We start from the raw sequence: 25,303 nt of genomic DNA on the forward strand, positions 1-25,303 counted from the left end.
ACCTGAATTACATCATCTGAACTTTCCGTTTCCTCATCATCACTAGAAAATTCCGATAAAGAACCGTCAAGATTACCAGAAAATTCAGATTCGCTATCTGAATTATATTTTGTCATCAGCCATTTATTGTCCCCCATCATTCTTTTATTTCATGGCAAAATTGGGAAGAAATACCATTCGCTAAACCCAATACACTGAACACATGCAAACTCGTTGAATTTCTTCTCCTAATGAAAAGTGGTGAAACCTATCCTTGAACAGATTTTACAGTCCAATCTCTCCTGGACTACTAGAGACATCTATTAGAAACACTGCAAAGTAAAAAATGTGAAAAAATCCGAGAAAATCTGTGGATTGGTGTACAAGCAAATAAAAAAAATCTGTTTTCGCGGCACCCGAACGGTGCTCGAGCAAAACAGTTAAGTGGTTAAAACGTAAATATATATTATGTTGTTTTAAATAGCACATACCTTCAAACAATATCTGAAATTTCATTTCTTTTCATTGAGCAGATAGGTTGCTAGGGGTTCATATATCAGGAAAGTTTTTTAATGACCACCTTGTATATACTCAGTACACTTCTTAGTGTAGGATTTGTGCCTCATTTTTTTCAGATATTTCACTATTAGTGCATAATTGTGAGTGTATTGATAAATTATATATGAATTCCATATTTTCTTGCATTTTTACAGTAAAATCTTCAAAAATAATCATATATGGTCAACGATTTTATTTTCAAAACATTGAAAATATGTATGAAGTATGGAATAAATATTTATGAAATTTACCTCTAAAATGCAAGTTCACATTTACGGAAAAATAGCAAAACTTCTAAATAGAAAGCAAATTAATATTACATTGACTTTTACATGGTGATTATTTCACTGATATAAAAATAATACTAGGATGAAATATTATCCCTGCCCTCCCCCATGAATCCAAACATTTTTTCAGTTAAACTAAATGTTTCCCTTAAATCTACAATAATATTAATGTTTTAGAGATAATGATAGTTCAATATAATTCTTTCAAAACTATCCTCTACTGTGATTCAAATTTTAAAAAAACTGAGGTAACAAACAAAATAATCTTTGTTATAGCAAGTCTACAGATTGAGAAACTTAAATAAGAAATACTTTTCCTTATTTTCATACTGTATAAAAGAATATTCCATTAATTTGTTAACATTAAATTCCTAAATTAGGCATTAACTTACTCCTAACTATACAGAGAAAACTTCACAGCCAGATTTATTACAATTTCTCTTGTGCTTTGTATGTATAGGACAGTTTGTCTTTAAGTCTTTCATGAAGTCATCCTTTCTCATACTGTGCAGGTAGCCCCAATGTGCTTTGCCATTCCCATATGAATAAATTCTGTTACTGTGAATCTAATTTCTACAAATGTTGTGAAACTTAACCACTTGCAGGTAATCGCAAGCCCTACAGTAGTCTGTAGGGTTTTAAAATTTTGTAAAATGATTGAATTAGATCTTTACAGCTTCCTTCAGAAGAACCAGGCAAACACAGAATTTAAATTAACCCATTTTTATGATTTGGATCTATACCTTAATATCTCCTTTCGTTAGCCCTCACCATGATGCAGTTCAGGTATGACTATTTAAAAAGAGGATTTTGAATGTTCTAGAGAGAGAGCCTGTAGGGCTACTGTAGAACTTAACGAAACTGTAGTTAGGCTTAGTTTCGTTAAGTTTCACATTCTTAAATAGGCAGTTCACAGCATACACAACTAAAGTCACTGTAACTAAAAATAAAGGATCAATAATATTCACTAAATAAACAGTTGGCAAAATTTCCCTTGTACGAGTTATCATATAAGTCACAAATTAAATTATAGATTTTTATAGTTGTTTATAAATATGCTGCAAATTTTGTATTTTTGATATAATATAGAGTTGGCAAACATGTTTTTTTAGATTCACTGATTCACTTTTGTTATCCATTATACTAACACGCCAATATTCATCATGATGAGTGTTTTTTTTTTTTTTTTTTTTGTAATGCAATTAAGTTTGGGTAAAAGATAACTTTGCAGGGAAAAAACTCCAAGATCGTATAAAATAAGAATTCCTGAAAATGTTGAATGAGTGTGTTACTATATTCTAATTGATACCGAGAAATGTTCTGTTACACAGTTTGGCACCTGAAAAAATTTTGTACAATTCAAGAATTACATTGGGAGATGATTTAATCAATATTTTAAATGTAAATGGTGGGAATATTAACCACATTATGAATGATGATGCTCATTTGCACCATATGAAGCTATGTCAACATCCAGGATTATTGCTTTTGGGTTACTGAGAACCTCTAGAGTTAGAACCGCTTAGATTGTAAACCTTTACTTAGGCATTATATTGATATCAAACAAATGACTCATTTCAAAAATGAAGATAATAAGGCTGTTGCAAAAAATGCAGTTTGCTGTAGGAACATTGTCAAATTATATTGAACCAACATAGTCTAGAGATTCATCATCATAACTAGATTCTGCGGTTTCAATATGATGGAAAACAAACATGGTCCATTTGAAGTTTTTTTGAAAATGGATGTTCAATATGATAGACAGCAAATATTGTCTGACTATGGATTTCAACAGAAATCACCAAAGAAATGTTTACAGGTAATGCATATTTTGCTAATAGATTGCTAAACTTACTTAGCAAAGGAAGTAAGAAATTAATATGGTGTCTTGTTACAATTACAGCAGCCTGTCTATCAGAGAAACTATCCACTAACTAGAATTTTGCAGTTGAAATTTCCGGTAGCTAAAGAATAGTGATGTGTTCTGCCTGTAGAGTTGCAAGCCATAGCTCACAGCCATTGTTTCAGTTTATCCTTTAGGTGTTTCTGTAGGGATGTGAACAGGCCAGTCCCATTCTTCAAAGTCAATAAACCATCTTTGTATGGCCGAAGACCTATGGATTGGAGCATAATCACGCTGTAATTGAGGACTAAACCAACAGCAGACTGCTGGCAAATAGTAAACAGCATAAAATTTTATAAAATGGTTGAATTTAGTTTCCTTCAGAAGAACCAGGTAGCTATATAGTTTAAATTAACCTTTATGATTTGGATCTATACCACAATTTCTCCTTTTGTTAGCTCTCACCATGATGCAGTTCAGGAACGACTATTTAAAAAGGTGATGAGAGCTTTTGATAGTGATACTGGCAGCTGTACATCCTCTTGCCCAGTTATACTAAATTACTATTCCAGCATTCACTATTTGCGAGAAAAAGTTAAATCGTGGCATTTAAGGTTTAGTTAAGATACCTAATTCTTTGCACTTATATTAAGTTGAAACACAGGCATCTTGCTGGTTGGAATTAATTTTTGTTGAACGAATAGTAATAATGAAAGATCATGAAGCTTGTTGGCTTAATATAACATAAGAACAGCATGCTTCTTTGTTGTGGTGGCTGACAGCAGACATATGACTGGAACAGTAAGAAAACTTTGGTGGCTGAGAGTAAACATACAACCCTGAAGGGTTAACATAGTCTCCGGCTAAAAACTCATTTTGAATTGTAAATTTACTTTTCTGTTATCTGCAAGCAGTGGAGTTTGATTTTGTACACACAAGTTTGATGAATATTAGTGACCAGCTATCCATGATACCTGCCCAAAATGAAGCAGTGTTATTCAGCACATAATTGCATAACATGTGGATTCTCAAGGAACCAATCTTAAATGTATGGTATGATGTCTAAAGACCTTTTCATACGAAGAGAGCACTTCATCCATGAATAAAACACAACTTGGGAACTGCAGGTCACTCACATTTTGCTGCAAAAATCACTTGTTATAATGCCACATCTCATGGATAATTTTCCATCTGCAGTCACTGGACATGATGCAGATGAATATGTGCAAGGTCGCAATAACAAACTGGCTCAAAATAGTCCTATTATGACAGCAACAATGTGTAAGCTTGCTTGTACCTGGATTGCATCTATAGTATACGCATTCCGATTTATAGTGGTTAGCTACGAGGACTGCCATACCATTGGGCCTGGATTTAAATACCAGAGAAGGTTTGGATGTTTGCAAGTGTATGGGGTCTATACGACATGGGGGCATTTAAAATACTGGACAGCTGAAGTTCTTTTCAAAAACTTAGTACAAGGAAGAGTGGAAGACTCTCAAATCTATCTCCCAGGTATCCTCCATCAAAATTTGGACAGAGCTGTACAGTATGATGGGACTATATCTTCTTCCTGTCTTGTCCAGCACATGCAAAACATTCTTTTCAGTTATGGGAGTTCAGCTCAATGTGGCTGCTTGGTACTGTACATCTTGAAGAAGAATGATGTTCGCACAGGTTTTTATGCATGTGTGCAAACATCTGTTTGGGTATCTCTCTGATACATTCTTACAGCAGTTCATCCATTGCTGTCAGGTAACCCATATGCAAAATGCATGTCCACTGACTCAGCATTTATAAAATAATATGGCATATGGCACAGTAAGCTTTAACGAGGAAGCCTCAGGTACCAACCTACAGTGCCTGAATACAGCATCATCTATCCATTGCTAGTCTTGCTGTGTTATAGTTCATATCAATATTCTTTACCCCCCCTCAGAGTTTGTATGTGGGGTTCTGAGACTACTATATTAAAAATAAAAATGTTATGTCGTATAATTTGATAAATTTTGATCAAATTTAGCAGATAATATGCAGATTAATGATTAAAATTTAGATTTCTTACAAAAAAATGAACTTTTAATAAATTATGATATTTAAAAATTGAATTACTTATTATTTCACTCTTCAAATATCATGTAATAAAAGAATATTAAATACTAATATGGTATATTTTCATACAATAAGGGCACAGAAATATAAGCACAATTTTTTTAGTTCCTGCTGGTAGCAACTAAATAAGTTTTTAAGTTATTTTATTTAATCTTGGAATCTCACTCATTTGCTACACTTAAAAAGAAAGACTGAAGAAACCCAAAAACATTCTCTAAATATAATCACAAAACTTAAATGCATTTATCCACTGCAACTGCTAAGACTTATTCTACACTATACAGAATCACTGATGAAAGCCAATCAAAAAACAAATCAAATCATTTGGACTATGGGAATGGATTTTACTTCACATTCAGAATTATCAGAAAAAAATCAAATCCTACGTGGTTATAATATTTTATATTCATTCTCAAATTAAAAAAAATTACAGAAACACTTTAAAACAAATACTTTAATATCACTCACACAGTTAAGCATATGTACATGAAACCAATCTGTACAATATAATTGTGGCCATTAGAAATACATATGCACAAAAGCTATTTACAAGCCATAATCCTTTACAAATAGAAAGAGCAGCACAGTTTTCAACAATATATAGTTTACATAATGCACATTCTAATTATCAAATGAAGATGTCAAATATCAACATTTCAAATTTGAAATTAAACTGGATATAATACATGAACATTTCATAAAAACATCAACATAGTCTGAAATGCAGCTAAATTTAAAACTGCAACTGAACAATTTTTCTCACACTTAACAACATCTCATAGCAGCATATTTATGTTTCAAAAAATATTTTTGATAGCATTACACAATTTTTTATTGTTGACAAAAACTACAATATGTTTTTACAGAGATGAAAATCAATATATATTTGCTACGTTTCAATTTCAGTTTCTGCAACTGATATACTAAACTTAGTTTTGTTGCCATTTTTAATAACAGAATGAGTAGCAATAAGGGGAAAAAAGGGGGGGGAGACAGTATGTTTGAATGCTTGCAACTAAAATTTTAATAAAATCCAATTTTTTGCATTTAACACATCAGGGAAACAAAAAGACTAGCATAAGTTATTATATTAGATCATCACAGTATCTGGAAGTATTTTAGAGCCACATTTTAAAATGCTTAGACTTTTTCTTTTTTCATATAATGTAATCCACAGCAAGTATCCAATCAACTTATTCTGATTTCATATATAGAACAATGCATTTAAAACACTATGTGCACATATTCTGTGGATTGGCAGATTATAAGCTGATGAAGTATGTTTCAGTCATTAGTTTTCAGGCAAACATGATGGTAGGATAGTCAGTTTTTTAAAAGTATACTTTCTAAAAGCGAAGGTTGGGTTTATGTTTCACCATATAGCTAGAAAATAAAAAAAAAAGAGAGATTATTAAAAAACAGATACAATTGATTATGATGATTAAAAAAATATACTGAAGCCATTTAAAAGATTATCTTAAAAATGTAAACCCAAAAGACTCTTAATAAATTTAGGAATTAATAGAATTTTGAGAAATTTTATTATACAGTATCGCGTATGTAACAGTTAATATACAAAAATTATAAGAATATTATGAAATAGATTAAAATATCTGTAATAAACAGCAACCAGAACAAATACTGTTTTCAAAGATCAGTTATGCATATCTCAAATTCCATATGGACACAAAATGACTGAATTAATGTTAGACTGTAACAACAAACTAAGAAGCACATAATGTACAAATTCTAATTATTCACATCATGTAGCAGAAGACTGAATTGTATAAAAGAAAAAGATGAGTTGAAGATTATTCTCTCTATAAGAAATGTGCATGATAGAATATATAGAATGATGAAATAAATCAAAATCAACAGTCTTGTCTCAATCTAAAGTATCCTAATAAAAATCTAAAGTATCCTAATAAAATATACAGCATACGTAAGTAGCATATCCTAAAAATCAAACTCCATTATTAATACAGAGTCCAATACATTTCAGTACTTTCTGATTATCTGCACCCCTACTAAAAAAACAAAAAAATATCCTGATCATGCACTATGTCAGCATGTTATGTGGCAACCCAGGTATGTATACTATTCAGATTACTACTCAGCATACTACTCAGATTGCTTTTCTCTTCTTTGGGCATTTCCCACCATACAGATAGCAGATTATAATCCCTACTACAAGAATTTCAGCATTTAAGCATACCGGTGGACCACAAATTGCAGTTTTTCACCTTCCACAAAAAACTGGTTATTATTATTGCTTTCAATTACAAATAACACCATACCTCAATATATTTTTTAAAATTAAAACTTTACAGAACACGCATATAAAAATATCTCTTTGCAGACTATTTCAATCCAGTTTGAGCACAGCATGAAGAATGTAATACAATATGTAAACAAATTACAATTTTTTTTCAAATGGCAGTTGAGAACAGAACTACTCATAACTTGACCAAAACATTAAAATCAGCAACATTTAATCATAAACTCGCATAAAGACTCAAAAGCACAGCTCAGTTTAGTCAAAATATATTTTAATAACCACATTCTATCCTTAATTACATCAATGATAACCATAAAATAGATTAAAACTATAAAATGCAGTCAGTAATTCGTTCTGGAAATTCTTGCGGTCTCATGAACCTATGTTAGTCACAAACATTTAAGAACATATGTTTTTATCTCTCTAAAGAGTAATTTATTGCAAAACAATGAATGCCCTTATGTTACCACCACTATGAAGATGGTTTGAATGTTTTTAAAATTAAATCCTTTACACTGTACTGAGCCTTTGATAACTTGCCTGAAGGATGCATTTTTGAGTCAGCTGATGTTATGAAGTTAAGCTGTATCAGAAAATCTTTAAAGATGTGGTCATTGAGGAGTATGTTGCAGCAGATTAAAGACTTACTAACTAGCATGGAACTTTTAAACTCTAATCATGGAATAATTACCCTTATGTTAGCAGTGATTTCTTTTAAACAGAGGCAAATTACCATCCAGGTAGCTCTCAAACAAAATTTTCTTATCATTTTTTGTTAAATTTCATTAACATTTAAATATTAATTAATAGACTTGTACATGCTTACATATAACAAGGGGGGAGGAAATATACTCACTTGTCAAGAATTTCCCAGAACTTCAGTAAGTTTGCTCGATCTAAATGGCGCTTGTTTCGATTTAATTCTATTACATGAACAGCCCATTTGCCCACATTTGCATCAAGTCTCATTTCAATCCACTTTAAATGGAATGCCTTGACTGGAAAAATATACACATAGAATTATATTTGTTTTAAGAATATCCAATGTACATATCATAAAAACTATTAACCTCGTACAATTTCAAAACAGATCTTACTTTTTGCAAAAATTTCTACAGGGTTTCCATTCCAAGGCCAGCCTTTAAACTGCCAGGCAGGTCCTTGCACAAATACAGCAACAACTCTTTCCCTACATATAATTTCTATAATTAGTACAGTCTACTGATTAAAACATCAGCATAATTTGTAAGCATTAAATTTCCACAGTGTTATAATTAATACATCACTATTTATGGAAGAGAAACTTACCATTCATCATCTAATAATTTTTGAGGATTGTCAATTACTCGATAAGGAACTGAAGTACCACCCTCCTTTCTTCGCTGAATTAAAACCTCATTTTCCCGCTTGCAACCCTGAGCTTTCTTTTCATTTGTATCAACATACCTATTTTTAAATGACAAATTTCATTATAAACAAAATTATATTTACATTAAATTTATTATAAAAAAAACTATATTAAAACTACACAAGCATTTTAAATGAATTAAAATTAATCTATCTTTTTATTAACTTTACTACTTTTTATTTTTTATTGAAGCCCCTCACAATGAAGACTCAATTTTTTTTAAAATCACACATAACAAAGAATATTTCAATGGTATATAAGCTACTAATTTATACTAGTAAGAAAAGAAAGGTAAAATGTTTTTATAAAGCGATTGCAATTCAGCTACCATACAATTTAAAACTAATACAAAACTAACAAACAAAATTTGAGGAATCCAAAAAACAAATGTGTTTTTATTTTTTATTAAAACACTTAGAGCTTTAGAAATGTTTAGTTAAATATCAGCTGATAGGAACACAAAAAAATGGGAGATATTTAAATGACCAGATATTAATAAACACAGTAAATATGATAATCTTTCATCAAACCAATAACTCTTAAATAAAGGGTGGTCTAAAAACTTGATTTTTGAGGATTTTTACATAAATTTTAAACTTTGAAAAAAGAATGTCATTATATACTGCCATCATTAGCAGCAGTGGATTATTTTCATTTTATTAAGGATAACCAATTATAAATTTGCCAGGGGGGAAAGGTAAATGTATAAAATAATTTTACATACAATAAGATAATTTCATTTTTAGACATTAGGAGCGAAAAGACAAATTGTTTTAATTAAGTGTTCTAGGGTACCTCAGGGTTCCGTGAGTTAATTTCTAGGGTACCATGAGTGAAACTCAAAATTTGAAAAAATTATAAAGAACTCACACTAGTTGAATAGTGTTTATTCACTAAAAATATACAGATACATTTAGTTATGGATAAGCTTAAAAACTTAACATCATTATCAGATGCTAAAGAGAATGATATGTAATGCTATGCAAATCTGAACGATTTGTTAATGGAAAATGAATTGAATTTAGATGAGTGTTACAAATAGTACAAAGTGCACCTTTTTCAATTGAAGAAAACTATAAATGAATATTTTCCAGAAGCAAAAACTAAGTATAACTGGATAAAAAATCCATTTGAGTAATATGATAAGGGAACAGCTTATTGGCACATCAACAAGTTTGACATTAAAATCTAAATTTAAGCAAGAGTACATCCTAAATTTTGGGTTGTAGATTAGTTAAGAAAACCTAGAAGTTTCTCACACAGCTTTACACATTTTAATGCCATTTGGAACAACATATTTAAGTGAAAAATCTTTACCAACGTACATGGCAACAACAACAACCAAAAAAAAAAAAAAAAAAAAAAAAAAAAAATTAAATGCAGAATATGAATTGTGACTGCAGATAACATTAATAGAGCAGGACCTTTGATAATTCGTATAAAAAATACAAGCAAAGCTTATAATGTAATATGCACTTATAATGCAAGTATAGGTGATACCTAGAGCATGTGTTAACGCTATTAATGAGTAAATTACATCAATTTTAATTAAAATACAACACTTTTCTTTAATCATCTTTACATAAAATACCTGTAACATACCGATCTACCTTACATATCACCTTATGATCTATTTTTTAAAAGTAGGATGGGGTTCCCCGAAATAAACCTTAGAGTTTTAAGGGATCCATGAATGTTCAGCATAAAATGTAGAAAAAATTTTTGAATCCAAAAATTGTTTCTACATTTTATGCTGCACAGTGATGCTATTTGAAAAGAACCCTCAAACTGACTTCTCCGTAAAAAGTATAAGATCTTACAATGCATGAATCAGATAGTAACTTATCTTATAATGCATGCATCAGGTTACTGAGATATTTATAATGAAATTATGATATAAAGTATGTAAATATTTAATTAAATTAGTCTAAATTTCATGTTTTTTGACTAATTTAATTTTATAAGTTTCTTATATTTTTTATCGAGAAAATCTGAGCAGTCTTAGTCATTCATTAAATTACTTTTAAATATGGGGGAAATAAAATAAAGTACAGACTATTGTATGAATAAACTTCATAATATATCATATATTGATGCAAAACAAAATTAAACACAAGTATTAACAATAATTAAACACTGGTTGAATCTTCACAAAAAGTTCTACATACATCTACAATAGATTGAGAAAATTCAGATAAAATGAAATTTAGCACGAAAAATTATGGTAAAAATTATTAGCAGAAGGGGGGGAGGAATTAGCACAGTTTAGGCTTCATTAATTTCATTGTTTAATTCTTTGAGCTAATTATGTGAATTTACATGCAGAAATATGAAAGCTTTGTTACACCTACAGGTTTTAGAATTTGAAAATTGAGTTGCAGTCTGTCAAACTAGGTAGTTTAATACAGCACAGGGACTGGACCTTGCAAAATTTGCAAGTTCAAGTCACATGATGATATAAATGGAATTATGAATAGATATATGATGATACAACATCTATAATGTAAAATACTTGAGTAGATATAGTTATTAATAAACTATTATAAACATATGCGCTTAGAATATATATGCTGGTTAATGAAAATGAGGTAAGCTATGCTGCTCTGTACAGCATGATCAAAATTCATTGTGAGATTTAGGTGACAGCCTATACTGCTCTGCACACTTTAAGATGAAGATGAGATGCTATATACACATATTTTCAACAGAAATTATGCATAATCAGTTGGCAGTATGTTTGCTTTGCACAGGAATGTGAGGGAGAGGGGGGACACTGCTTCTCTGCCATCTACTGTGAGTAGGAAGGAGAATGGAATTTTCCTATTATTTGAAATCATTAAATGCAATTTTCTATTATTTAATATTTAGTACTGTGATAGATCATTCTCAGTCTTGTAAATGGATGCTCCACGGTTGAGTCATAATTCACAAGGCTATTATGAATCAAGTCACATGCAAGATTATGTGATGTTACTAACATTATAAGGTATTTCTCCCACCTCCTTAGCATGCCTTCCTGGTGTAGTGGTCAGCAGGCTCAGTGCATATTCGAGAGGTCTGTGGTTCGAGTCCCAGTGAGGGCATCACTCATTTTTCACAGGGTTCGGTACGAACCCTGTGAAAAATACTATTTCTGTGTACCTATTTCTGACCACGGAAATTAAGTACTTTTAAGGACCATTAATAGAAAAATTAAGGACCTATGAGCAAATGAGAACTCAATTAAAAATATTATCTATGCCTGAACTTTTGTAATACCATCCTAAAAATAAAATAGATCTGTAAGTAAGATGCATTATTATTAAACATAACTTAATTAGCATAATTACTAAGTTTGAGAATAAAATAAACTTTATGAAATTTATCAAGTAGCAAAGTAGCATTAAATATTTTACACCTATAATAATTGGACATATGTGAAAGAAGATAAGTGACATTTTATTTAGGTTTTACTAATAGTTAGATTTATTAAGATTGTTATTTGACTTCTAAATTAATAGTTAGATTTATGTTGATTTTTTTTTAATGTCTCATTTTGTGACATAACTTGCTCAGTCTAGAGGTGTAGTAAATCGTAAGTAGATTTTATGCCAAGTGGCATACGTTTAAATGAGAAGTAAAATGATAATCAGCATGATTCAAAACAAAAGACTGGCTGTTGTCACCGCTCCTGCTTGCCTAGAGAGATACCTGCTGATCAGAACAAACCTGAAAGGTTTGATGTAAGCACAGTTGACAGGTTTTGAAAGTTAGCTGGACTCTGTCTGATGTAGTTAGTGCAGTAGCTTTGTGTAGAGCTCTAAGGGTTGTAATTCAGTTAATATACTTTAAGATTCTAATAATCCACTAAAGCACCAGAGGTGATAAGTTGTTTTGTATTATTTTAAGTCTCACTAGATGCGAAGAATAAGTTTTACATGTCTGTGTTTTATCTTGTGACTACGGTAAGGGTTAATGAAAGGCAATAACTCGCTTTAATATGCAGAGATAATTTTTAAGGGTAAGCAGTTAGTTATAAGTAATAAAATTAGGTATTAGACAACCTTAGTCATTATGGATTGACATAGCTACTATTAAATTTTATTCATTTGTTAACAATATTTAAGACACAATAACACGCCGAATAAATACTAATTCCGAAGACAAACGACAAAAATCAGCGTTATATTTACAAAATTTCCACAGGACTAGTTTCAATGGTTTTACCGAACCACCATCCTCAGCTGCAAAACTGCAATGTGGAAATTTTGTAAATATAACGCTGATTTTTGTTGTTTGTCTTCGGAATTAGTAACAATATTTGTTAAAAGAGCCTTATTAAAATCAAAATCTAATTAAATTTCACAGTTTAAAATACATGTAATTTATGAAATTGATTCTTAAACGATATTAGGATACACATTAAAAGCTAGAAAATATTTATATTTTGTAGCAACAACACTCAACGAAATATTTATGCGTCTTTTTAATTTGAAGCCTTCCCAGACATTTTGGCTAATTTATATCGATTTGCTTCTCTTTAAGCATCTTTTCTAACAATTAGAAATTTGTCTCAATACGCAAACCAGTGTTCACACTAGTTTCTGTGTGTTTTATGTCCTAACCTGTCAACCTCCCCACAATGTATCTATGAGGGTTTACTTGATCTGGTAAAAGTTAAATAGTCCAAAACCCTCCGACACATGTGAAGCAAATTATCGCTATATCTGAAAATAACAACAGAGTCAGACAAACATTTAAAGACACTTCTTATTTAAATAGACATCAGAATATAAAGGCATGTTCTTATCCTTACAAAGTCAATTACAGCTCGTGGTGATATTAAACAAAAAGAGTAAAATTCAAACTAAAAATATGGACTAGTCAAAGACTATACAATTTAATTTAATTTTAAGCTGGCTCAGTAACTCTTATCATCATAACAAATTCAAATGTCGGCAGTGGTAATGCAAAGACAAATAATTACATATTATCAGAGCTGGCAGGAACTAATGCAGGCAGCAAGTGGAGATCAGAAACACACTCTTTCTTGTCTTACACTCCAAAAAACTCAGTTTAAAAACTGTCTAAGTGATCTGCATTATGGCGAGAAAATAGAAATGGGAAATTATAGTAAAGGCTGAAATTGTAAACAACTGGGTAATTTGCATAATAATAACTGTACATATCTTTGAAGAATAATTTTCTTTCTCTTAATGTAGTCAGTTTTTTCCTTCCCTGTTGCCTTTTCAATTTAGAATTTTTGGATTTAATTAAAGATCTAAAAAAACTTAATGCATTTAGAATATATAGAAAAAGCTGCTAATTTTAATTCTTTAGTAATATGAACATTCAGAAGAAATATGAAATATATATGGTAAGGTCTGGTTACAGAGCTAGTATGGCAGAATTTTTAGAATTTAGTAACACACCGAGCAACAAAATGTAGAAAGGGCAAAACTTTTACAATTTAGAACACGCATTGGAAGCAGAATTTAGAAAGGCGGCATAATTTATGATCCACAGAGATTGCATCGTGTGGGAAAATGCCTAGTGCCAGCCCATTCATGTATTTAGTTATTTCTGGCAAACCAAGGTGCATTTGTGGATTTGTTTTTAAGAAAACAAGTTTCATTCTGTAAATTTTGGGAACTGTAACAAAGACAGGTGCAGGGCAGAATAATACTGGCCTGATTAATATTACATACAATACTAATTCAGAAGTCAAACAACAAAAATCAGCGTTAATTTACAAAAATACATACAATGTTCAATTAATTCTGATATCAAGTTTTGAATTTCCTCTGCTAAGATTAGGAACTGCCATGCAGGCCTTATCGGTTTCATTGTTTGTCCTTGTTGTTTTCATTGTAGTGTTTGCAATTTTTTTTTTTTTTTTTTTTTTTTTTTTAAATTTAGTTCTTCAAGACTCCAAAGTATTGGGAAGAATTTAAAACTGAAATTATTTGGTCACAGCTTTTTATTTCAATGTTGACATGTCGATATTTCTTGTGCTTGCAGAACAGAATGATACAGCATTTGGATGCATTTAGTTTTATTCTCCAATGTTTGCACCAAAGTGCCACAATATCAATGCTGAAATGCAGGTAATGGATTGCCAGTTGAGGTTTTCTTGATTGTGTCATTAAAACAGTGTTATCAACATATTTTGCGATTTTACTGCTAAATGGCTCAGGCATGTCATTAAGGAATTAAAAAAGTGTGGGAGTAAGTCCAAATCCTTGCAGCACCCCTGTGCATATTCTTTTTTTCTCTTGAAAGAGTATTTCCTTGTAAAAAAGGCAGTACGTTCTACAGTACAGATATAACTACAGAAACAGCTCAACTACCTATTTTCATAGAGTTAAAAATGCATTAATAAAATTATATGCAGAAATGATATAATTACGAATGTAACAATATTTTAAAGCTTTTTTTTAATCTCAGTCTAAACCTCTTCCAAATGTATACAAATAACAGATTTAGTTTTTTATTAACTTCATCTTAAAAAATATCCTACTGGTTGGTGTCAATGAAAAAAAAATTTTTTTTTTTTTTTTTTTGCCTTATCAAGTTATGTTATTTAGATCTTACTTTGAGACATTTCTTTTTTTAGAGGGTATTTGCTCTAAAAAGTATTTTCAATGTTATTAAGCTACTAGCATAATCTTATATCAACAAGAATTATCTTAAAAAATAATATACTTGTGAATTATACTCACCTTAAATCTTGTAAAAGCTCTTTTGCATTATACATAGTGATAAGAGATGTGGTCGCAGCCGGAATGATAATGATTGGTGTTTTTGAAACTGTAAAATGGAAATTTGTTTGAAAAATCCTCAAACAGAATTTGATAGCAATTTTGAAATTCATTAAAAAAGTACCTACCCCTTTTAGTGGTCTGACGTACAGGGTTCATAACTGGAAGAGGTTTCTCAGGCTGTGGCAGAGGAGTAACAGGACGTTTTGGCTGACTGCCTTCTGTCACCGATTTCAAAGTCATTCCGTGATAAGTACCCATGGTATCAATCTTAAATCCCTCAGTTTCTATAAGAGTTTTTTAAATAAATGCATATGCAGACAAGAAGCTAGTTTTTTGCATTAAGAATATGACATATGAAAATTATATCTGTTTGATAAAATGTGTCACTGTTGGCATGCTTAACTGCATGACTTCACTGCTGCCACAAATATATACTGGGATTTATAACAAAGTTAATATTGAAATCTCAAAAGGTTTATTTATTTGAAGGGGAATGAAAATTAGTAGCAAGAACTGGAATAATGCAATGGGAAAATATGAGAAACTAAATAATGAAGGTAGAAAGGAGCTTGATGCCATTTGGCAGACACAAGAAACTCCCCCAATATCTTACAAATAGTCAAGGAACTGACAAAAATAAAAATGTCTTAAAAAATTTCCCAACATTTGCTTATAACGACTATAAAGATAAAAATAATTTGATCACAAAACTATTATAGAAAATTGTAAAAATATTAGTACTAATACTATTGCTAAAAATGAACTATGATTCTATTGCTGACAATATTGTTTTTGTTTTATGACCTATAACTTTTGTCTGTTTACATAGAATTTTGATAACCCACAAAGACTTGTAAAAGCTGTGCATAGTTTTAGAAATAAACAAACAAAATTTTGTTCTTCCTCAGTAATCAGTAATTTTTGCTCCTAATGTATGGAAATGACTATCGTAACAAAAGTCCATTATATGTATAACATAATTTGATTAAAACAGAAGACAAACACACCAAAGTGAAACCTAAAATTAGCAAAGCAACAACTTTGTGTTTGACATAGATTTAGTCAAGAAAATTTATTTTGAGAGCATACAGGTACAGGCCCTTCTTCATCAGAAGTACATAAATTGCAAAACTGGGAAGTAGCTGGTACAACAGTCATATTTATACTCTATGGCAATAAAGCATATAAGAAGGTAGCGCAATCTGTCGATAAAAACAGTAATGAAATTGAAATATTAAGTCAACAGAATTATAAAAGGGTTAAGGATTCAAGAAAAATTTTTGCAGACCCAAAGTCAAAATTACGCTAAAATTTCCATCTATGATTAGCTATCGAAGAGTTGATAATTTTAAGATTTGTGTTTCTTGATACAAAACATTAACATTCTTTTAGTTTGGCTAATATATCTCAAACCACACTGACATGATGTGCTATAAGTTCCCCAATGCAAAATGGAATCTTTAAGAACTGAACCATCAATTTTATTTCATAGGGAAGAAAATGAAAATTGAACGTCTGGAGAATCCATCCAATTTTATAATTGGCAGGCAGATGAAAGAGAAGCACAACAAGGTTATTAATGTTATTTCTAATAGCAGAACATCTTCCTTGAAGGCTTTACGAATGACCATGAAAGAAAAATCCTCTGTCAATGGTACTGATCTTAAATAATTGGGTTCATTAACAAAGGTTCTGAGAAACAAACTTTGAGAATGCAACACACATAATGGCAAAAAAAGCCATTTTTTGGTTAGCTGGGTGACATAACTTAGCATGGGGTGGTAAACAAACAGAAAATTGCTGTTTTCAATAAACAGCAGTGCTAAAATCAGATTCATTGCAAAATATAAGAATACCAAGCAAAGAAAGGGTATTCTGTTTCAAAAGTGAACAGGATGACCGAATCAATCGAATTTATAACAGATAAAATCTGGGGTAAATCTTCTTCATCAGAATGAGTGAAAACGTCGTGCATTCAAGATAGATTCAAAACTTAATTCTTCTCTTTAATTTGAGTACACTCCCTCTCTATTCTAGCCCACCAGCGGCCGAGCGGTAAAGTCGCTGAACACTGTTAGTTCGGTCCGAGGTTCAAATCCCACGAATGGGCTGGCTGCATGGGCGTTTTCATGGTTTTCTCCATGTGTAACGTGTATACAAGTCAGTTTCCTTTAGAAAGTCCTCCACGAAGGCTCCCCTTAAAAAGATAGCCCTAGTGTGGTTTGCCATAATTAAATAAACTAAACCAACACTCTCTATTCTAAAAACCAGAATAACTTTTTCTAAACTGCGCCACTGGAAAACTGGAAAAGTGCCAATTTGCGCTTTTGCAGCTGAGGATGATGGTTTGGTAAAACCGTCGAAACTAGTCCCAGGGTTCATAGTCACATTTTATTTAAAAAATAAAAAGCATCTATAAGCACTTTTCAAGCACATTTTAAGAAAAAAATAAGCACATATTTAGTTACATTATACACAACTGCATAACCTTAAAAGAAAAATTAGACTTGCAATTTAAATTATGAGAAATTCAGTATTTATTAAGAGAAGCATTAATCAACCATCGGATTTTTTTTTTTTTATAATTTTAAATAACAGTTCAATTTACAGAACCAGTTTACAATGAGAGGGGAAAAAAAACTATGTAGAACTAAATTATATTACAAGATTTACTGATGAAATTTTAGTTCAAAATAAGAGAAAATTAATAATAAGCCATATTTATTATATTCGATTGGCACGTAAAAATAAATATAATTTATTTTCCCACTCATGTTAATATTTAAATAATTTAACTTAAATCAAAATTCTGAACATTTTCTAAATTTTCATTGTATAACAGTTTTCCCTTGACATATTGCAAGCAAAGTAATTTCAGTAAAAATAAGTAAAAAAAAAAAAAAAAAAAAAAAAAAAGAACTTTTCTGAAATCAGAAGATGGGAAATTGCTTCACGCAGTCATCCTTTAACAGTAAAAGCTTAACTAACCGGGATACTCGAAAATTGTCGAATATCTGAAAATTCTGGATAGTCGAGCTTAACTGGTAAAGTAGGAAGGAGGGGGATAGATTGTAGCCGTTCTTTAGATTTTTCGGCTAACTAATGCTTTAGACATTTCGATATGTACATCATATAAAAAATAGCCCAATGGAACTGAAATATAATCTGCTTAGCAGGTACTTTTATCTCTGTAAAATATTGCAAATGTTATTGTGCAATACGCGAGCCTTAATTCTTCCGCAGCACGTGATATTATGCAATCGGAATCGAATGGTGCCAGTATTCAGAGAATAAATAACTAAATAAAGGAAAACGACCATTTGCTCCGTCATGCACCCATGTAGTATATTTATCATTGAGCAGGACACGTCGCCTGCCATATTCATATTGATTAATAAAGAGATTTACCAATCTGGGGTGTTTTTCATTCTAATTTTGAATAGATTACATTAAATTTCCAGAATAGAATCATTCTTTGCTTGTGTTGGTAGACCGCAGAACTTTTAGTCCTATTCAATCCAGGTTGGAAAGTGACCCCCCCTAAAAAAGTCCATTGCTTGCTTTGCTGCGAACTGTAATGGTTTCAATATTCAAGATTTTGCAGAGAAAGGGGAAAACCCCTAACTTCAGTACTGTATAATGCTTTGGCCCCCCCCAAAAAACTATTTGATTATTTTTACTGTATTTATGCAATTCCAAATATTATCCCTTAGAAAACTAATCTGTGTTAAAACACACTTGGCCATTTTTGAAGTTTATCTATTCTTCAGCAGTTACTGCAAATATATTATTATAAATATTCATACATATCCTCATAAATAAGCATACCGATCAATAATAAACGCGAATATGAATTGATCCCAAGGAACAAGAATGTAAATTATTAAAATCTTGATAGAAATTCAAACGTGTAGTATTGAGTGGGAGCAAAAGAATACGGAATGTATCGGAATTTTCTACCCCTTTGACTAATAGAACGACGTGCTCCTGTCTGTTCTCGCGTGCACCAAAGTCATATTGATTAATAAAGAGAAATTAATGTATGTTAATGTGTAGAAAGGGGCGAAAAGCTATTTCTGGGAGTATGATTCAAAATCTGATATTCCATATAAGGAAGAAAAGTTGTTTAGGTACTTTTCCATTTTGCCAGCGCAGACGATAAAGTTGCCAATAATGGTACAACTGATGCCAAACAGAACATACTCGCGGGTAACCTTTTACGCATCATTTCCAAAACAAATCGCAGCCATTTCTTACCCGATTGATTGTTTCTTTCAATACTGGCATATAATTAATTACATAGACGTTTTATCCGAATAGTTCAATTTTATGCCCTAAGACCATTCGCGGTAATTAAGTCAATTAGTATGCAATCAAACTGCTCACCTGAAGTCGAAAATATAGAAAAGGCTAAGTCAAGGGTTAAATTCATCAATTCTAATGAGAATGCATTAGTGAAGCAAAGCACTACGGTTTTACACAATTTCTGAGTAAGCTATTCATACGAATTGAAGTAATTCTTGCATTCCAAATTAAGATTTAACTTGAAATTAATGTAGATAATTACTAAGAGAGTTAGATTTTTTTATAGCATAGTTTACGTGAGATGAGATCACTTAGGGTCGGGTGATATGAACCGGCGAATCAGGATGTTGAACCATGAAAGCATAGTAAATTCTTAAATTAATGTCTTTTTACAAATTTATAATCTTTATTTATTGGCTTTTTATAAAATTTGAAACGATATTAAAATGTTTATGACTTCAAAATAAAAAATTCTTAGAACTAAAATTTTTTATGTGTATACTGTATGTTGTTGGCAATAAAGTCTGCTTGGCGAGATTTGCGCCGGCGAAACGGAAAAGTACCAGGGAAAAATGTCTGTTCGTTAAAAAAAAAAGTAACAGCAAAAATCAAGCACTAAAAACAAAAAATTAAATGCTTTAGAGAAAAAGTAAGCACCAATAAGAGCTTTAACATAAGAGCTATAACACTGCATAAACAAAGAAGATAATGTTTAATCATTTCAAATATAAGGACTTATAAGCACTTGTAAGGACCACTACGAACTCTGTAGTCCTGTGAAAATATAACGCTGATTTTTGTTGTTTGACTTCTAAATTAATATTTGTTCGGCACATGATTATATCTTGGTCATTATTATGTTAAAATTTGAGGCATTTGATGAACTTTGGTTTTAGAAGTTCTGGCAGCCATTGGTTCTTAAAAGTGAAGCAGATAAATCTGCATTGCATATGAAAACTTCATACTGAGATACTTTCAAATGTTCCCGATTTCTTTAATAATCTGGGTTATAATTTTAGAATAAAATGTTCCAATGCAAGTTTCCAATTCAATTGGTTATTACATACAATTTTTTTTTTAACCTTCTTATGACATGAAATGAAATTTTAACGAAATTAAAATTGGCAACTTAAACATATTTCTAAGATTACAGAAATAAGAATTTTAATTTTTAGGTAAAGAATTCACTTTTTAAACCAATATAGCACTCTAACAGGTTCTCAGATATTGGATCGTAATCGTGGATGAATTCAAGGTGTGTCTTTATGCCTGTAAAGTTTGTCGATGCTTTATACCAAAGATGTCAAACTCGCGGCCCACAACAAATATTTTTGCGGCCCGGCCAATATATCGGCAAATAATAATATATAATAATAAAATAACATATCGTCGAAGAAAAAAATTACTTACTATTAAATTACTACTATTTTACTGCTAAGTAATTAACGATAATTTATTCAGTGTTGTTAGATTACTCACAGCGAGCTGACACACACTACTTAAATTACAAATGTGTGTGAGTAGCTTGCGTTCAGCTACCTTCGGCTTTTGGGGGAAATGTGCACTCAGAATTTGTACACATCCCCTGATAGCCGAATGTGGCCGAACTCATGGTCTCAGTTTTCCAATCATAGTTTTGTACGATATATTGGTGCACACATGTGCATGCACTTTGCTTCATTATTAATTATTACTTAATTCATATTGTTACAGATTTCATAGTTATTTATTTATTTAGTTTTTTTTATTTAGAAATGTAATTAGATTTGCTTCATGTTGCCTTAGCAACGCAGACGATTTTTGAAAAGACAGCTGCGTTGGAAGGTTAAAAATAGAACAGCGCGTGCATTTAATACCTAATAAATAAATATCTCGTAATTGCTCTTGCCATCCACAAAAATCCAGATATTTATAGATGTTTCCAGTATATTAGAGAAATTAATTATAAAGCTTATAAAAGAAGAGAACAAACAACTCATCTCAGTAGTAGCTGTAGTTCTAGCGAACTGTTTGTTTACTTAATGCTGTGATTGATTTGTAGCTATTTCGCTGTGAGATAGAATTAGTTTCTCTGTTTTGAATTGATTTTTGCTAAACGTTTGACATTTTGTTATATGTTAGAATATTTTTGAAGAAATATTGTATGCGGCCCGCCTAAAGTTAAACCTTGTTTGTTTGGCCCAAGTGTACCTATGAGTTTGACATCCCTGCTTTAGACTGAATTTTTCTCCCTGGTAATGAAGTTTTACTTCTTCTCCCAATTCAAATTCTTTGTTATTGCATCCACTGTGCTGCATAAACAAAGAAGATAATGTTTTAATCATTTGTCAGAAGAATAAAATTATGCAGTGAATATCTTAACTAATTGTGGTTTCCATCCTTCTATTATGTATCCTATTTGTGTGCAACCTACATCTCTCAAAAACTTTCCTGCCATGAGCAGAAAATTAATGGGTGCTTTCTTCCCTCAAGTTATCACTAAAAACAATATTATCACATATATGCAAATTAAATAATCTGAATGTTGATAGAATAAAGTAATTGGAAGTAATTGAAGTTGATTGTAAAGTAGTAATTGCAGTTATCAAGACTGTTGAACCAATTTCTTTAATTCTTAATACAGGCAGCCACATATAGCTTGGCACATCAGTGACATAAAACTACTACATTGGTATAATTTCATTTTTGAAATACACGCAAAGCAGCATCAGCAGGTGTTTAGAAGTTGGCAGCAACGAAGTGAAAAAGTAAATTCAACATGCTCAAGATGAAATTTTGATTCAGAATGAGTTAGTTTTAGTTTAGACACATTTTGATTGATTAATTTTAGCTTCTAAAATTTCTATTAGCCGAAGTTTTATGCAAGCATCTGAATCCTTAACTTTACATAAGAATCATACAAACTCGATTAACTTTGAAATGACACAGTTTAGAGATTTATTTAATGCACTTATTTTTAGGATAGACAGGGGAAATATCCAAATTAAAATAGAGAGTTAAGAAACCACTGCAAATTTAAACCAGCATTTTGATTTCCATGTTTATCTCCCATACACACACATTATGGACACTGAAAAGACATATTCTTTCACATTGCTGTAATGTGATTATAAAAATGAGCACAATGGGAACCAATGGCTTTTCAGCCACTGTGCCACAGAACATAACTATTACAGCTTAAATGCACATGCAGAAGATTTTTATCATGGATAAAGGAAGCAATTTATGCAAGTTTGATCGTAGGCCAATTGCTGGTGCTTTCAAGGCCAGATGTTCAGTCTCATCAACTGTTTAACTGATTTGCATGGTTTTCGGTACTGTGGCATGGGTGTACTATCAGGTCCTAAAAAGTGGAAAAACTGGTCTGAATCACGCAAAATGTGGTCTTTAATTACTAACCAATGCACAAGAGGATAACAGACTTAATGTATCATTTTAATTACAAAAATGCAACATTACATTAGATTACAAGAATTTAATGTAGGTGCTTCATCTAGCATTTGCACAAAGATGCCACCTGCAAATGGTGCAACTTAGTTAAAACAACCAATGGCCATCTTGAGTTCCATTACTAACAGGAAGACATCAGCTGCTGACCACAAGAAGCAAAATCACACTGCCATTGAACAAAAGACTGAAAATATACCATCTGGACTGATGAATTGAGATTCCAGTTTTTGCAAGATGGATGGCAAAATTCATGTGGGATGTAAACTGCACGAAGCACTGCATCCCTCTTGTTAGACAGGTGTTGTACAGGCCAGTGCAATTTTCTGGGACACTGTTGCTTAGTGCTCATTGGGTTTTCTTATCATGCCGGATAAAACTCTAACAAACTTGGACTACTGACTGATCAACATAGCTAGCACTAGTTGTTCACAATTCAATGTTGATCAGCCAGCACTGGTTGTTTCTGAAAAAATGATATTCTTTTTCAAGCTGATAATGTGTCATCCCATCAGCTAAACACTCCACAAGCATGGTTTAGAATACTAATCTATGCTCCAAAATCTCTGAATATGAAGACTTTCTCAAGTATCTGCAGGATGAGCTACAATGGTCCCTGAAATCCCCACCATGTCTATGAGAGATTTAAGGCAGAAGATGCAGGATTACTGAGTAATATTACCATCATCTCATTTTCAGCCCTTCAACAAATCCTTACTCATGTGCACTGTGGCTGTTATCAAAGTGGAGCAAAGAAGAACCGAATAGTGTTTAAAATTTCTTTTTAGTGTATGCATTTATTTCCACTCTCTTCAAGCATTTCCCCACACAATCTGTATATCTCTATTTATGTTACATTATTAAATTTAACTCTCACCATTTATATTCAAATAAGTACAGGCTGTTTGGTATACACATTTTTCATGTTTAACATGCATATGTCACCATTCAAAAAGTATGAATGAAATCTTTGTAATACTTAGTGATTTTTAATTTATTAAAGCATATATTTTATTTCTGCTACCAATTAAAGGCCCATTGTCCCCCCAAAAAAGTTATAAATCAAACTAAAAATGTCCAGTGCAGCATTAGGTAACTTTTCATTTTGAATGAAAATATTTAATGACTATTCTCAGTTTAAAAATAATTTTTGAGATACTGCTGTAGTATGAAAACATAGATATAAATATATAATACATAATATATTTCAAGATATAAATGCTTTGCTTCCAAAATTATCTTTGAAAGAAGCATTTTATATTATAAAAATTAATTATGGATCATAAAATGAAACATTTTACTAAAAAATTGAAAAATAAACCAATCTGCATAAAATGAAAATGCAATATTTTTATTATTACCTTCCTTGCTCCTAAATCTTTCTTGATCGTATCTGTTGTAAACCACTGGTTGTGTCACTTGTCGAATAGGAGTAGCCTATCAAAATTACAAAATTATATATAACATCATTCAATTAGTTTATACTTATAAAATACTAAAAGTAGTTTCTTACACACCCTAGGAGTCTGAACTGGCTCAACTCGTATTTTATTTCCCCCTTCTTCCCGTGCTTTAATGCTTTGCAGAACAGGACACAAACTTTTGTAGAAATTCTGAAAAAGAAAGATTTTATTTTATGTAACATTTAACTGTTATCTTATGATATTGATCAAACCTTTAAGTCTTTATAGATCAGCCCTTTAAGTCTTTTTTCACTTTTTTGTATGATATACAACAGAATCTCAATCTATCATTTTTTAAAGGATTTGAAGAAATAAAACATGATTTGGAAAAAAAAAAAAAAAAAAAAAAGAAGAGAGAGAGAGAGAGACTGAAATAGAAACACTGCAAATATGCAACACATTATTAATAAATAAAACTTATTATTTCCTACATGAATATACTGCATAAAAAGATTACTTTTTACCATGAAATTCGTACACTTTTATTTGTTTTTAGGCTGAAATTTGTGTCAACTGAAAATATTACCATAATTTGTTATAAAGGTTTGTAAGTCTCAATGAAATGTACCACTTTCTATCATTTATTTATTTTTACTAGTTCAGAAATTTCCATTTCCCCTTGCATTTGTCTAGTGTTAGAAAGGTGACAAGTGCAATGTTATATAATCCCACAGTAGAAGTCAAAACTGTGTTTCATTCCGATTATTGTCCTCGTGGCCTATCTCATTATCTGTGGTTCTCTCCATTGTAGTGTAGCGTTGTGATTGCATGCACACTGACATGGATGTAACTGTTGAATGAATGTAGTAAATTTTTTTTTTTTTTTTTGTGTGTGTGTGTGTGTGTAAAGGTTTGCAAGCATTGATGAAACTTACCAATT

At 31.2% G+C, this 25,303-nt stretch overlaps 1 protein-coding gene across 1 annotated transcript in view; it reads right to left on the reverse strand.

The window, feature by feature from the left end:
• Nucleotides 1–5,215: 5,215 nt before the first annotated feature.
• The window catches only part of hyx (cell division cycle 73 hyrax), a 65,248-nt gene continuing 45,160 nt past the window's right edge, over nt 5,216–25,303 (reverse strand). The window contains exons 8-15 of the mRNA XM_035366406.2: nt 24,478–24,573; nt 24,322–24,397; nt 15,334–15,492; nt 15,167–15,254; nt 8,366–8,503; nt 8,155–8,246; nt 7,914–8,055; nt 5,216–6,162 (exon numbers count right to left, since the gene is read on the reverse strand). Coding sequence (XP_035222297.1) covers nt 6,126–6,162; nt 7,914–8,055; nt 8,155–8,246; nt 8,366–8,503; nt 15,167–15,254; nt 15,334–15,492; nt 24,322–24,397; nt 24,478–24,573 — 828 coding nt within the window. The 3' untranslated portion in view covers nt 5,216–6,125. The remainder of the gene's footprint in view (nt 6,163–7,913; nt 8,056–8,154; nt 8,247–8,365; nt 8,504–15,166; nt 15,255–15,333; nt 15,493–24,321; nt 24,398–24,477; nt 24,574–25,303) is intronic.

The sequence above is a fragment of the Stegodyphus dumicola genome, chromosome 12 (assembly GCF_044657685.1).
Source record: "Stegodyphus dumicola isolate Sdum_Otavi_A_Nest chromosome 12, ASM4465768v1".
NCBI lineage: Eukaryota > Metazoa > Arthropoda > Arachnida > Araneae > Eresidae > Stegodyphus > Stegodyphus dumicola.